The sequence below is a fragment of the Eubalaena glacialis genome, chromosome 3 (assembly GCF_028564815.1).
Source record: "Eubalaena glacialis isolate mEubGla1 chromosome 3, mEubGla1.1.hap2.+ XY, whole genome shotgun sequence".
Taxonomy (NCBI): Eukaryota; Metazoa; Chordata; class Mammalia; order Artiodactyla; family Balaenidae; genus Eubalaena; species Eubalaena glacialis.
In genome coordinates this window covers 4,465,001-4,481,360 of record NC_083718.1, presented here as the reverse complement: position 1 = coordinate 4,481,360, position 16,360 = coordinate 4,465,001, and the positions used below count along the sequence as shown (strand labels likewise).

The 16,360-nt window shown below is 39.3% G+C and overlaps 1 protein-coding gene across 3 annotated transcripts in view; it reads left to right on the top strand.

Annotated features, from left to right (window-relative positions):
• Positions 1-16,360, top strand: part of NEK7 (NIMA related kinase 7) — a 145,621-nt gene that overhangs the window by 49,304 nt on the left and 79,957 nt on the right. For 2 of the 3 annotated variants that reach the window (XM_061185268.1, XM_061185267.1), the window contains exon 2: positions 3,998-4,082. In XM_061185268.1, the coding sequence (XP_061041251.1) occupies positions 4,026-4,082 (57 nt within the window). In that variant the 5' untranslated portion in view covers positions 3,998-4,025. Of the gene's footprint in view, positions 1-2,354; positions 2,376-3,997; positions 4,083-16,360 lie in introns of those variants that run through there. The other variant, XM_061185269.1, reaches the window with a different exon arrangement.

Genomic DNA, 16,360 nt, shown 5'->3' with positions numbered 1-16,360 from the left:
CTTGGTGAGGGCCCTTATCACCTCTTGTCTGGACTGTTGCAGTAGCTTCTTGACTGGTCTTGCTTGTGGTTGTGAGCCCCTCTACTCTGTCACACAGCAAGAAAGGTTGTATTTCAAAAAATGAACTTCTCTCTCTTAGCTTCTTGAAACCCAGCATTAGCTTTCTGATACCAGCTGGATAAAGTAAATATCATAAAAGCTTTTTCGTGAGTGGACAGCTGTCTGTGTTGTTAGCCTAACCTTCTGATATTAACTCCCCCCAGCTATCTCTCACCACCTGCCAACTTTAATTTTACTTATAAGATGTTGTGCTCTGCTTTTGGGTATTTTGATGTGTTTTTTCCTTTTCCCAGGTTTCCTCTCTTCATTGCGTCATCTAAACCTTGTGAACTTCTCTTCCTTATTGAGAACCCGATTCAGGCAGCACCTTCTTTGGGCAGCCTTTTGTAATTGAAGATTGGTTGCCAAATTTGTTGAAGTTGATCATAATTTTACTCGCCATTGATTTTAGACTTATTAAACTTTAGCAATTATTATTTGATGTTTTTATGACAGAGATACATTTATTCATTCATTAAATAAATACTTGCTCAGCACTCATTTTGTGGCAAGCATTGACCTAAGAACTGGGGGTACAGCTGTGGATGACACAGGTAGATCCCTGTATCATGGAAATTATAATCTAGAAGACTGAATGCATGTTTAACATATTTATACATTAAATGTGTTTTTACTTCATTTGTGAGGAGATTAGTGGAAAGAGATAATATATAAATATATTTGGCCTTTGGAAATACGATGATATTAAATCAGTATACAAACATTGATATATCCTTATTCTGTAAAAGCATTAAGAATCCAGTGACACATGGAACCGTGTTAGATATTATGCAAAGAAAATTTTGTTGCGTGTTATTCGTTGTATTACTAAGCTTATGTGCAATATGAGTATTTCATACAGACTTTTATTTCTAAGCAGAGGCTCTTTGACCTCTGTCTGGGATACTGTAGAAGTGATTTCCCTGTTATGCAGATTGTTAGGTTAAATCACTTCTAAGTTTCCTTTGATTTTTATGTTTCTTTTTTGTGTTTTTTTTGTTTTGTTTTACTTTGGCTTCTTTTCTTCATAATTTTATTTGCTTAGACATTGTCACACATCAGGAGGTGTGATGAAACCCACTTTGTTATAATCTAGCACATTTCTCATAGTGTCTTCTCTTCTCAGGATTAGTCAGGCTGTGGGCTGTTAAAATATGTTACACAAAGAAAGCATTTTATGCTTAAATAAGTTAAATATAAATGAAGTTGTTTTAACTGCAGGCCTGCTTGGGTCCTTTAGTAACATTTCGCTAATATTTACTATGACTTTCTAAGAGAGATTCATATAGCGAGTAGTATTTCACAGAGGTCTTTGACCAGGAAACCTTTTTTTTATGAAGTGTCTTGGGAAACTGTCTGTGGGACACTAGATGTGAAATGTTGATCTTAATGATTTAGATTTTTTTTTAATTTTAAAAGTCTTTATTCTGATGTTGTCTTGCTTAAAAGGTAAGAAAAAAATGAAAATTTCTTGGTGTTCTGAAATGTGCAGTTTTGAGCAATAATCTGTCCTGCATTAGAATAATAGCAGTAAGTTGTAAGATACCATTTTGGATGTGTAGTTGGCTTGTAATAGCTTTTCTTTTCCTAAGCTGGAGAAACTGTTTAATTTATACTACCTTTTGCAAAAGTGTCCTTGTTGCTTATACACATTTTAAATAACCAGTGTTGCCTTAATGTGTAGCCTTAAAGCATTGTCTCTTGATTGTTTAATGATTCAGATTTCACACTAAAATATATTCTAATTTATTACTGGGATTCTCTTTCTCCTTCCCTCTCCTGCCTCCTCGAATCCAACACTATATAAAATTGAATCCAAAAATACATAAGTAGGATTATATATCATGACTAAATGGGCTCCATCCCAGAAATGAATACTGGCTTAGTGTTCACCAAAATGAATGTTCAAAATTTAAAATAAATGAACCACCAAAATTCAACATTTTAACAATTTAAAAAGTGTATAATCAGCTCAGACACAGAGGAAGAATTTGACAAAAATCTAACATCTATTCATTATAAAATCTTTCAGCAAAGTAAGGATAGAAGGGCAGTAGCTCAACCTGATAAATTAAGGGCATTTATGAAAAATGTACATCTTACATTATACTTAATGGTAAATGGCTGAATGCTTTCCTCCTCAGATAGGAACAAGAAAATGATGTCTCTGCTTCTATTCATTGTACTGGAGGTTCTAGCCATTGCAACAAGGCAAGAAACTACAAAAAATCTACTTGAACCAATAAGAGAGTTTAGCAAGTTTGCAAGATAAAAAGGTCAATATACAGAAATCAGTTGTAGTTCTGTATGCTGTCAGAACATTGAAATAAAAAACACCTACCATTAACAATAGTATCAAAAAATATAATATACTTAGGAAATAACCTGAAAAAACATGTGAAAGACCAGTATTGAAACTGAAAACCATTATTGAAAGAAATTAAACCTAAAATAAATGAGATATCCTGTATTCATGGGTCTGAAGACCCAATATTATTAAAATGTCAGTTTTCTCCAAATTGATATATAGAGTTCATGTAATTGTAATCAGAATCTCAATAGGCTATTTTTTTTTTAATAGAAACAAACAGGCTGGTTCTAAAATTTATATTAAAATCATATATGTGATTAAGCATGTAACAAGACTTTATAATAAACCTACACTATACACTGGTATATTATATATATGTGTGCAGTCATTTGATATATGATGAGAATGATATAGTAGCACTGTAATGGGGTGTGGGGTAAAGGACAGTCTTTTCAGTATATGATTTGAAGTCAGTTGGATAGCCATATGGAAAAACAAACTAAATATTGACTTCACCATATATTGTACAAAACTTTAATTCCAGATCAATTGCAAGTTTAGATATGAAAGGCAAAGCAATAAAGCTTACATTGAAAGATAATGTATGAGAATTTAGAGTAGGGAAATAATTCTTAAATTATTAAGCATTTTGTGCACAAAAGCATTAACCATAAAGGAAAAGATTGCTTAATTAGAACATATTAAATTTATGAATTTCTGTTCATAAGTTAATTAAAAGATGCCATTGGGAAGGTTTTCTACAAGATGGTAAAAAATATTTGCAATACAAATAATCCATGTCTGGAATATTTTTATTGCTTTTTAAAGGGTATAATGAAGTGAAAATGTGTTTTAATTTCTCTGTCTGTTGATCCTATTTAAATGGACCCTAGTTTTTTAAACCCACAAGATTTTAGTTATAAAATTACACTTATGAAGAACCTAGAGATACTTGGTATTGTGTAGAATCAGTGCAGAAGTGGCTCCTGGACAGGGGTGTCGGCTGTTTTATGGTTTAGTTCTTGAGCCTTGTGCAGGACTTGGCGTATGCTTGGTCTTCAGCCTGTGTTTACTGAATTAATGGGTGGGTGTTTTGTAATTACAAAAAATATATGCATAAAAGAGTAAACACCCTCATATGAGGACAGGCCTTTTAAGTTTAAACCTAAAAATCACAGTAAGCATTATAGTTGGACACGAAGAACAAAAGTGGTAACATTTTTAGAGTATGAAGATGAAGTGCATTTTAGGAATGTAAAACGTTAGCCACAATTCTGGGAAGCTTACTGTGCGGATTATCTTCTCACGTCGGGGAGGGAGAGGGGAAGCCTCTTTGATCTATAAGATGTAATGGAGAAGAGAGAGTTTCATCTCACAAAACGGGATTTTCTAAGCATAACGTGCTACTTTTGATAAGAATTAGCTGAGATAGTGAATATTTGTGTTAGCTAAGCAGAGCTTGGATTTAGCAAATGGCAGATAAGAGTATGGAGTGTCTTAATGGACGTTTTTGAAGCATTAAGTTCATCTCTAGTATGTACTGGTAATGATTGCATTATTTAAATTTCAACTTTACATTTTTTGCAGAGTTCTGAAGTTCCTGTTGCTTCAGACGATGGATGAGCAATCACAAGGGATGCAAGGGCCACCTGTTCCTCAGTTCCAACCGCAGGTAATTTGTTCTAATAAATGCAGCCATAAGAGGTGTGTGTGTGTGTGTGTGTGTGTGTGTGTGTGTGTGTGTGTGTGTAGACATAGATGTACATGCAGTGAGGAAGGAAGTAGTACATGTACAGTCCCTTTAGGAAATAAAGTAGCCAAAAATGCTAGTTATGAATCCAAGCTTCAATCAGAATTGTTTCTATTATAAAATACTGTTTTAGAATATTCAGTTCTCGTGTACAAATATGAAAAAAAAGAGGGGGGCAGCTTTAGCTTTTAACTTGAATTGAATGACCTACAGGCTTTGGGAGCTAATGTTTGGCTCAGAGAGGAAGAGAAAAGGCAAGGCGGCGCCTGTGTGTCTAGTGCCTGTCTCTGCTCTGGCTGGTCCTGCGTTGCCCACGACTGCCTTCTGTTACTGTCACTTTTCTTATTTTCTCTGAGTAGCAATGTGTTTCCCCTGTTACGTAGTTGCTCGTTTTTTTATAACATGAAATGAAGTTAAAGGAATGTTTCAGCAAAACATGTACACACACTATAGAAGTTAATTGCCTAGCATGCTGTGTTCACTATGGATGCTTGCCCTAAAGCCCAATGTATGATGACGTGTCTAAAATAACATTCATCCCTGCACAGAGCAGCAGTTCATTTCTGTTGTTGTTATTAATAAATACCATATTTTTTCAGTTTGGTGTTGGAGGTCTTCTACAGTGTCCCAAATTTACTGTGCTAGCCTTGTCCCAATTTTGCTTGATCGTAATTCTGGAAGTGAAGAATTGGTAGATGTACTTCCGTGGTATCTTTGTCTGGTGTTGGTATCAGAGTGATGGTGGCCTCATAGAATGAGTTTGGGAGTGTTCCTTCCTCTGCAGTTTTTTTGGAATAGTTTCAGAAGGATAGGTGTTAACTCATCTCTAAATATTTGGTAGAACTCGCCTGTGAAGCCGTCTGGTCCTGGACTTTCGTTTGTTGGGAGTTTTTAAATCACAGATTCAATTTCAGTACTTGTAATTGGTCTGTTATAGATGTTCTTTCAAATGAGTTCCGTAGTCAGATAAGTTTGGGAGGCTTGGGTTTACACAGCTGCTTCATGACAGTACTTTCTCAGAGCCTTCCCTGTATTATTAGGGTGCACTGTGAATTTCCTGGAGGGGGTTTCGGGGGGTAGTGTTTTCCAGACTTATTTGACCACGGGATCCTTTTTGTTTAAGCACATTTATTGGCTTCTCTCAGAATCCATGTCTGTGAGGCACAGTGCAGGAAATACTGCCTCCAGAATAAACTGTCTTTTCTGCCTCTGTGACTTTATTCATCTTGTGCCCTCATCCCCCTCTCCAATTTTTGAAATCCTGCCCACCCTTCAAGGACCATCTAAAATGCCATCTCCACTCTGAAGCTTTTTCTGATTTTGTGAAAGTAATATTTTTTCCTTGGAAACGTGATGGTGCCTCCTTTGTATGTCTCTTCTGGTGTTTCTGAGGCCTTTGTGTCATTTTACATGGGCATTTTCCTTATCTTTGCTATTGGGTTAAACTCTCCTTGAGGATTTAGACTGTGTCTTAGTTTCTTTGGATGCCCTGTGATACTGCAGCTCCCCTCATGAAGCAGGGGCTCGATAAGAATGTGTGATTGAAAGGGACGCCTTCAAATGAACATATTTAAATTAGCCCTTTACCCAATTGAATTTTACATTGTTTTCTTTGTTACACCCGTCTGAATTCTCTGTACCGTATTCAGAAAAGAGAACCTTTAGAGCTTAGAGTAAGACCAATATTTTAATTTCAAGATGATTGTTTTCTTTTTTTTAGATCTACCATCTATATTTTGTGTATGGTCATAAATTACCAAGATTATAGTAAGCAGTTTCTATCTATTAGATACAGACGTATCTTAGTGCTAGTTTTACACACATACATAGATACTATGGGCCCGTATTATATTGTTTCTAGTGAAGACAGTAAAAGAAGCACTTCTAAAATTAGGTAGTTCATGTCATGATTTTGAAATTCTGTTTTGAACAGTCCTAAATTTCAAAGGAAAAAAAAAAATGAGCACTTTCATTTTTGCCTTCTACTGACTCACCAGCCAGGAAAGTCATGGTTTCCTGGGACCATGCAGCATACATTTCAGAACCACGTCCGTGGTTCTGCATCTCTTTTCACACAGTTCCCTTCATCTCTGCCTCCTGCTGCTGCTCCCAGGGGTGGGGGAAGGAGGGAGGGTTTTTCCTGTCTCTGCGTCCAGACTGATGGTGTGAGATTACCTGACAAGAGTTTACAGGCGTTATTGCTTATTAAGTCTTTGAAAAATGTTACTGCTCTCAGTAGCATGATTTTTAAAGGCTGGCAAAGGACAGGCTCTGCTAGGGGCTGACAACCTTCTTTTGTTTTGTTCCACACCATTGGCCTGAATAACGGGGTGATACGGCAACATATGGTTAGCTGAGTGACTCCTACTTTTGTGATGCTAATACGTGTCTGGACCTAAACAGAAAACGAAGTCAGCTTTCTAAGTGTCAAATACCAATCCCCTGTATAATGACAAGTGATGTATATTCTTGGCATATCTTTCTTTTTCTTGTTCTGAGATGAATACTCTAACCCCGTAATGTGTAATATGTGGTCTCACATATTACTGTGAGAGTTCCTTTTTTTTTAGTACTGTGTGAGTTCCTTTTTTTTAAGCTTTAGGATGTGAGATTTATGTATCTCTATTAATTTTTTTGTGTGTATTGTCATTCTCTTGAACTTAGGGAAATTTTTTTTCTATCAGCTTCATTTTCCTTCCCTTTTTCCTTTGATTCCTTCTACTAATGCCAGAAAGTACTGAAAGGATGTTTTGACTAGATTTGTATCTTGTTGGACTCTTGTTGGTGGAACAATGGATTTAGCTTAATTTAAAAAAGAAAATTCAGACTATATAAAGGTGGTGACAGAGAAATAGGAAAATACTTACTAAAATATTTTAGTATGAGACTAATTTTAAACAACGGAAGTTTACAACTAACATTTTTTGAGTATTTTGATTTCTGATCATTGAGTGAAGAGCACTATGGTACATTCACTTTTTATCATAAAGATAAATACAAAACAATTATAATCAGAGCACAATTTTAAGAATTTATGGGAGTGATTAGAAGGGAGGATTAGTTTTAATTATGATAATCACCAGGACTTGGGTTATAATTTTTATTTGCAAATTTGAAGCTATCTAGTGCAAGCAACACTTTGGCTACCTGTGAAAGAGGGAAAGCTTCCCAGATCTACAGGCAGGAAAATAGACATTCCTCGTTTTTATTGCTTGGACGGTATGAGAACCTTGTCTGGGAGTCTTCCAACCCAAGCAGTAAGGTAGATCAGCCATTCCTGTAAGCTTCCTGCTGGCCCAGACTGCAGTGCCCCTGTGCTTTTGCATCCCTGTGAAGCGAGGTGTAGGGATGAGATGAAGGTGACCTTGCAGCACGTTTGGGGTAGTGATCTGGGCGCCCTGGGGGCCAGAGCGCCGTTGCCGCCGTGGACTGTGTTGAGCGGGATGAGTTTGGGACGTGATGGTTGTATTACCGTCCCCTGTCTTTAGCTCATCTTACAGAATTACTTGATGAAACACGGGTCATCACGTAGTTTACTTCTTTTGATAAATTGATTTTGCCAAGCTGTTTGTTATAAGTTGCACTGAGTACAGCTTCTGTGTTTTGAATCCTTTGTAGAAATTTAGGTGGGATGTTCTCCTTTTGACAGTTTGCTTCACTGAATGACTTCAGGCACAGGAGAATGAGCGGCAGCTGTTCTGAGGAAAGAAGGCTCCTGCCACAGTAGTTTCAGTTCCTGACTGTGAACCTCAAGTAAACCTCAGCTGCCTAGCAGTCACGTTGTTGGTCCCTTCACTCCCTCTCCCCTCAGTGACATCTCGTATCTCTGCTCTCCTCACACCCCCAGCACTGTCTCCCCCATCCTCACACTTAGCTGATGCCCTTGCTTCCTGTTTCGCTTAAAAAACCGAAACAATCAGAAGAGAACTTCCACCGACTTCTCCCAGACATGTAGTCACATGACTGGCCTTTTCTGTTACCCTGTGAACCAGCCACACTGTGCCCAAGGCCAGCGCGCCCCTGACCACCGGATCCCATCCACCCCCTGCTCCTGTTTGCCCCTCTCTGCAGGCCCTTCACTAGCACACCGTCGTGTGGTTCTCTCTTCCATCTAAACGACAAACCGTGACCTGCTCGGGTCCTTGGACTCTTTAATCAATAGAAATTGGTAAGAGGCCAGATGAGAGATTCAGGCAAGGCTTTATTGAGACTCGTGCCGCTGGGGGGTGGGGCTGGGGGTGAAAAGGAGCATTAGGTGCCCTTGCTTGCTCCCCGAGGGGGCTTGAGCTGGTTCATTGAACGGGCTGAGGGCGGGGTAGGTCTGGCAGGAGGCCTGGCTTAGGTGGTCTGCTCGCCCTCTGGGTGGTGCTGTGTGCAGGGATCGTGTGCAGGACCCTGCTTTTGCTGCTGGCACCTCAGAAGGGGCCGTTGGTTTGTGGCCTTTGTGTATCTTATTGTTCATAACTGCCTGACTGCACATGCATGCAGTTATTTTTAGTCCCTTATGGTTTCTTTACATCCTGTTGCCCAGTTGCAAGTAAGAGGTAGAGGGTCAGGTAGAGGGTCCCCTGTCGCAGCCTATCTCAAAACCAAAACAAGTCCAAACCAAAAACCAGCTTTTAAAGTCCTTCTTTTCTCCAGCTGTTAACCTATTTCTCTGCTGCCTTTTATTGCTAATTCTTAGCTTTATTTGCAGGTTTGTCTCCCATTTCCCCCTTCACTCTCCGAAGTGTGCTCCAGTGAAGCCTCCTCCCCACCCTCCCGGCTAGACTGCCTTGTCAAGGTCCCGGTCATGTGCAGCTGCTCAGTCCCTGGTCAGCCGTCAGGCCTCAGCCTCCGTGGCTCATCAGCTGCGTTCAGTAGTCGATCGTACTCTCTTCTTTGAAACCTGTTCATTGCTCAGCTTCCAAGAACCTTGTTTGTCTCATCTTACTGGTCCATCCTTTGCTGATTTCTCCTCACCTCCTGGACCTCTTAACAATGGAGGGCTTCAAGGCTTGAGACCTCCTTCTATCTATGTCCCTGCTTGGCGAGCTCTTCCAGTTCCGTGATGCTAAGTATGATCCATATGTTGGTGGCTCTAACATTTGTGTCTCAGCCTGGACCTCTGTCCCTGGACCTCTGTCCTGAATTCCAGACTCATGTATCCAGTTGCCTGATTGACCTCAAATTTGTGTGTCTCAAAGCGAGCACGTGCGAAGCTGAACTCTGAATGGTCCCCCCCAACCCTTCTCTCTGCAGGCCTCTCTATCACAGTTGGTGGCAGGTCCGTCCTTCCCTTGCTCAGGCTGAAGCTCCTGGAGACGTCCCTGGCTTCTTCCAGCTCTCTCGTGTTGTGTCTCGCCTGTTCCCAGACCCCACAGCTCCATCTTTAACATACAGTTAGAATTGGGATACTTCTTGCCTCCTCTGCTGCTACTACTGTGGTCAAAGTAATTTTACTTTTTCACATAACTTATTTCAGTAGCTTCCCAGCTTCCATCCTTGCCTCCCTTCAGCCTGCTCTCAATAAAAGTTATATAAACTTTAAATGTAAAATACAAAATTTCAGTCAAATTGTGTCTGTTTAAAACCTTCTAGTAGTTTCTCATAGGCTTACTAACTCATCATCTTCCAGGGTATATTTAACTATCACCTTCTTTGATCATTTAATGAAAATTGAACCTTCACACCCACCCAGTAAGCCTTTGCTGCCATATTTTTCTGCGTAGAATTGATCGCCATTTCACTTTTTCATTGTCTGCTTTCTCTAGAGTATAAGCTTCATCCCGAGACCCCAGAGTGGTACCTAGGGAACGTAGTAGGCATTCAGTAAATGCTTGTTGAAGACAAATTGGGTGTCAGATCAACCCATTCTCCATCTTTTCAAGCACCGCCTTTTAAATGAATATTAAGATACATAAATGTCTTTGGAATTTCTCTTCCTGGCACAAGTTCAAGCAGTGGCCTGTGCCTTGGTACCTACATCAAAAATACGATGGGAAGCCATTCTTGGCAACGCTTTGTTAGACCGAGGTGTGAGAGACCAGCCTGCGCTGGATCAGGGAAGAAGAGCTCAGAGAAAAAGAAAGAAATTTTCTCCAGGACAGGTTTCCACATCTTTGTGAGCCCAGAAGTCAGGTGTGGTCTAAGATGTCTGAACTCTTAATTTACCATTTTTGTTTTTCTTGGGTAACAGTCTATATACAAAAGTAAATATATATTAAATGGTTTATTAAAAAAAAAAAAAACACATCCTCCATTTCTTATGGACTTTTTTTCACCTCCTTGGTTTAACTGGAACAGACCTCTTTCCCCCAAGGACACTGTTTCCCGTCACCCTCTCAGTGGCGGCTGCTGGCTGTCTAATAACCCCACGCCGTGAGGATCGGGGGTCGGATGGCAGCCTGTCCATCCACAGAGCCTCTTCCAGACCACGATTCCTCCTTGTTCTTGGGGTAGGGAGGGCTGAAACCTGCTGCGTCGAGGCTCTGCCACCCGAAGAAAGGGCGTTCACCTTCCCTGTCGCTGTTGTCTCCTGGCCTCCTCATGACCCCTCGCACTAGTTGGACACTTGGCCCCTGGCTCCTGGCTTTTGTCCAGGGCAGTAGCCCTGCTGCTGCTACCAGTACCTGCTGCGGATTGAGTTCTTACAGCGCACGCACCCTGTGCGAAGCATTGTGAATGTGTGTTTCATTTATTCCTAACGCAAGCCGTAGGAGGCATTATCTGTCACACTTCACAAATGAAGAGACTGAGGCTCAGACCAATGCACTAACTCACCCTTGGTCACGTAGCCAGTAAGTGGCGGGGCTGGGATTGGCACCGGGTCTGTCTCACTCTTTAGTTTCACAGAAAGAGCTCCTCATCCGTTTCCTGGCCAGTCTGATCTTCTCAATCACCGTGACTCTTGATATTTTTATAGGTACCTCAAGCTTCGAGTCTTCAACATGGAATTTATTATTTCCTGCCCAAGATTGTCCTTTTGCCTGTGACTATTAGCACCGTCCATCTAGTCGTCCAAACTACAAACAAGCGAATCGCATACTTTATATTTAGGCAGTTTTCCTCTTGTCTTGATTTTACTCCCTAAATAGCTCTTGAATCTGCTAATTCTCTACATCCTGGCTGTAACTACTGTAGTTTATTTAGATTACTGCCACCTTTTGCATGGATTATCGCAGAAGCTTCTGAACTGATCTCTTTACCTCTCATTTTACCATTTCTAGTTCATTCTTTACATTGTAGCGAAAGCCATCTTTGCAAAGTGTACTTTTTATTGTATCACTTCCTAATGGCTCTTAGGGTGGATTCTGCATTTCCTTGTGTGACGTAGAGGGTCTTGCATCATCTGGTCGCCTTTTTCTTCTCCAGCTGCATTTTGCGTCTTTCCCTATTTTGGACACAGATTCAGTCATGTCTTGCTTATACCATGCTCTCTTTCGGCTCCAAATCTCAGATGCTGAGGTAATGGTCTCAGGAGCCGTTCAAGGAGATTTAGTCCCTAATGGAGCCTAATAGCATAAAGGCTCATTATAATGTGGATGAACTACATGGTAGAGGCCCTAAGGAAAGTGTTATCCTAGAGGAAACATGTAATTTGGAAGACAACAAAAAGATTACTCTCAGAAAAATAATGATTACTGGGTAATTTCTTACACTAGTATGCTTCTAACACATCAGAATATGCTATACCAGCAGTGCAGTGTTCACTTCTGTAGATCATGCTTTATATCAATGAGTAGTTGGTCATGGGTACTCAATAAATATTTGTTGGATGAATGAATTAATCTCTAAGTGAAAGCTAAATATTGATCAATCTAATTATATTATGTTGTATAGATTTTTAGTTACTTGAGAGTTATTTTAGGAAAAGACTATGTGGTAATATAGAATAATAAGAAATCTGTCAAATGAGAAGTGATACCAAAATATTTAAAGCTTAGTTGAGTTTTGAATTTAGATTGGTTGTTCGTATTTACATATTTAGGGGTAAGTGTTCCTTAAATTTTAAAGGAAATGCCTTGAGAAATTTAGATGATTTTTAAAAGAATGGGAATACGGTAAAGATTCTCTCATCTGCTCTCTTGGAAGTTTCTATTTGAATAGTCTGATGTGGGCAAAGATGAGGTCGACATTAATCAAAACAGTTTCCCAGTTCTATTTGGAATTGCATTCAGAGCCTGAAATATAGTTTTAATAAATACAGTAATGAAAATTGTTCCATTTTTGAGGGTGAATGTAATATTTGGAAGATTCAGAAATCCTTTGGAGCCAAGTATGTACTTGGTGAAAAAAGTAGATAGTCTTGGTATTCTTCTTTCGATCAAAATGAGATATCTTCTTAAATGAGACCAGTAATTTTCATGTGATTCACAAACTGATTACAATCCAAGGAGGAATTTCAAACATATTTTCAGTATTGAAAGCCTTCCTGGAGTAAGTCCATATCCTCTCACGGTGCTTGTTTGAAGGGCAACATTGAATGTATAGATTCTAATATGTTTGTTAGAATTCGGTTGTGTCATTTTACATTTAGCATACCTTTATATTTTGTCTCCCTTTATATTATTATTATGTGAATATTATGACTTTTTCATATGACTGTGGTTATGTTTCATACATCTTTCTCACTAAATATTCATAAAACAAATATTCATCAGATTTAGAAATTTTGATAAGCACTTCTTTTTCCAGGAACACTTATGTAGAATACATTTAATTATGCATTCCTTTTATTTTTTTTTTTTTCCTTGACTGGATATCATTCAGTGTAGGAGAAGAGGGGGATGGAGGAGGAGGAATTTCTAGGAGAGTTCTGATAGGGTATCCAGTAGAGGGTTAAGGGAGCACCACGGATCAGTTTAACTCAACACTAACTTCCAGAACCAACAGATGGGAAGAGATGGAACAATGGGTTACGTGGCCCAGAGTGATGAGCCAAGTGAGAAGAGAAGGCTGAGGATGGAGCCCTGTGGACACCAGGATTTATATGGGGAGGAACACGTGGGGGAGCTGGGAGGAATCAGAAGCGCTGGCTGTTTAGTGGGGTGGTTCAGGGCCTGAGCCCTGAAGTCCGATTGCCTGGGGTGAATTCTTGGATGCCCCACTTTCTGGCTGTGTGATGGAGGACAGGTTATTGAACATGTGTATGCTTCACTTTTCTTATCAATAAATTAGAGGGATCATAGTTTTTACCTCCTATGAGCTATGGAGCTTCTAGTGTTGTGCTTGGCACGTAGAAAGAACCCCGATGATGGGGATGAGGATGAGGGTGACGATGACGATGCTCTGCCAGTGATGCTCTTGGAGCACAGGTTTCTCTGCCAGTGGTTGGTTCTGTATCGTCTTATATCCTTTATTACATTTTTATTACCTGCCTTCTGCCCACACTGCTGCTTCGTTAGCCTTGTTTATTATCCCAGTCAGTGGCATCACTATCCATCGAGGTGCTCAAGCCCCAGATCCATGATTTATCCTTGATTTCTCTCTGTCCCTCTCTCCTCATATTCAATTCCTCAGCAGCTCCTTTGCCTCCACCTCAAGATCATATCCTGATTCCGTCTGCTGTTCGCACCTCCCTGTAGCAGTCAGGTCGGGTCCACTTCCTCCTGTCCAGCCTCCCTGCTTCCACTCTTGCTTTACTCGTCCTCCTCTCCATTCCTTCCCCACCAGCGTCGTGAGTTGTCCTTGTAAAATGTGTGTTAGCTCACAGTACCGTGCTTCCCTGCTGGAGACCCACGTCCCTCACTGGTGCTGTCAGAGCGCCGTGCGGTTTTGTCGTGCTCACCTCTAACCTCGTTCCTCACCCCGTCGCCCTTGTTCTCCATCCTCCAGCCAGTGTTCCTCCAACACACCCAGCTCATTCTTTCCTCGAGGCATGTTCTCCAGGTTTTCTTTCTGCCCTTTTTTTCCCTTCGGGTCTTTTAATCTCACCATAAACGTCACCTTCTCACCAAGGTCATCCCAGAATTACCCACTCTAAAATAACCATGCACTCATTTTCCATCATATCACTCTATTTTATTTCTCTGCATAGTGCTTAAATATTAGATACTATTATGTATGTGCTTATTGTCTTTTTATTGTTTTGGATTATGTATTTGTTTAATCTCCCTCCTCTATTAATAACTGTGGAATAAATGAATACATTGTAGAAAACCTCTCCCCTCTATTTGTGTCTGTCTCTGTCTCTGTTTCTCTCAGGAAAAGGCTTTTGCTTGCCATATTTAATTTTACCAGGTATGGCTGGTGGTGCTCATGGGGCAGATGGGAGTGTCTTCGTCATTATCCTACTCATGAAATGCTGGGAAAGGTCATCAGTATTTCTGGTTACATAATTTGGATATAGTGATTATGCTGGGTAGTATAACTAATGATGATTAAATGATACAAATACTGGGGTCTTCTAAATGTTTAACTAGATAATTGGTTGTATTTGATCACTCATTTTTCTTATGCTGTAGTGAATTCTCTCCTTTGCTTGATAAAAAGCCAGTTATAATGATTAATGGCATATTGTTCCAACTGATGTAAATCTCAGACACTTAGTGTCTTTAGGAATAGGTTACTTTTGAAATAGTTAAAGAAATTTTAGGGAGATCATTTTTCAAATGGGAAGAAGCATGACTAATTAGACTCTGTTGGCACATGTGGTGTTTTGGTTTTGTTTTTAATATGTGTTGTGTTTTTTTTTTATTTCTGGTGAGGTTTGTAGAAAATAATGTATAACAGCTTTATGTTAGATATTGTCAAAAGGATGTTCTAGTTTGTGTAGTTTGGAGGTGAGTAATATCTCTTTAAAGATCATACATGGCATGAGCTTTATTGCCAAATAAAATTGAAGGGCATTTTGAAGTTTTGTAACTCTTAAATTTTTGAGAAATGTAATAATGTTAATATAAATATAATTTATTAGATTACATAATTGGTAATATGAAAATCACCAGTAAGAGGTGAATTTGCAGTAACAGTGAAAACCGTATTAATGATGTTAAATATTGCAATTAATACTGGCTTGTATATTAGATCATTGATAACAATACCTCTAGGAATTATCAGGACATAATTTTCTCTCTGGGGAGTCTGTTGAGTCCATGCTGTGACACTTCTAATTTCCCCAGAGAGAGTTATCACCATAATGGTACCCCGAATTATCTTATTGCTCATTAAATGTCTTGCCTTCAAATTTAAAGGAAATTAAAGAAATTAATTTAGTCATGGGAAATTATTAATTGTTTAACGAGGTTGCACCTGTGATAGTGTGAGCCTGTGGCACAGCAGAAGGAATTTTATTTTAAAATGAAAAGTATTTATGTGAAGGAAGCAGTTAACAGACTGACATGTAGAAGTTAATCCCAATTAGTTAGTAAGATCTGGCGGTATGTAATTAAAGTGCATTCAGATCAACAAGAGATTTCATTAATGAGAATGCAGAACACTTAAGGTGTTATAAAAAGCTTCCTTCGCTCTAGAGTTTGATTTTTTTAGTTGTCATACGTGATTTTGAGTATTTAATGTTTCTGAGATTTGAGGATTCTTTTATAGTATAACTTGCAGATTCACATATCTCAAGAGACTAAACATAATTTACCACAAAAATGTAATGCAGATGCTTCCAACATCTGTTTTAATTGTGTCCTTTATTTAAGGAGTTGTGGGTGTCTTATAGTTAGTAATTAAGAAATAAAATAACAGTAAAAACAAACAATAAAACAATAACAATATCAAAACAACATGTAGGCTTACAGTTATGTTATTCATGTTAATTAGTTATATTTTGAGACTTATTCCAAAAATGAATCTGTTTGAAAATTCTTGTATGGGGTATGTAGTCTTTATTTAGTAATTTTAGAAGCTACCCTGTGCTGAATCAGTCACACCCTTTCTCAGTTTCTTTTGTCACGAAGAGCTTGCAGCTTCAAACTTGTAGGGTTTATGGGCTTTCAAGCAGTTATTGTCTTCACTTTGCCTGCGACTTTAAACTTTACTGTGAGCATGTTCCACCCCGATAGCTGAATTGCCGCCACACGTGCTTTTGTTTATTGCATGCTCCCCCACAACAATTAGGAGGCCTTCGGGCAGAATAATTTTAGTTGGCTCTAGTGTATGGCACCAAGGAGCCTTACACCCAAGGGGTCAGGCTGTGTTCATTCATGAATCAGGAAGACAGTCCACGTGATAACTGGGGTGTCCTGGTTGGAAGGCAGAGCCCGAGGCTG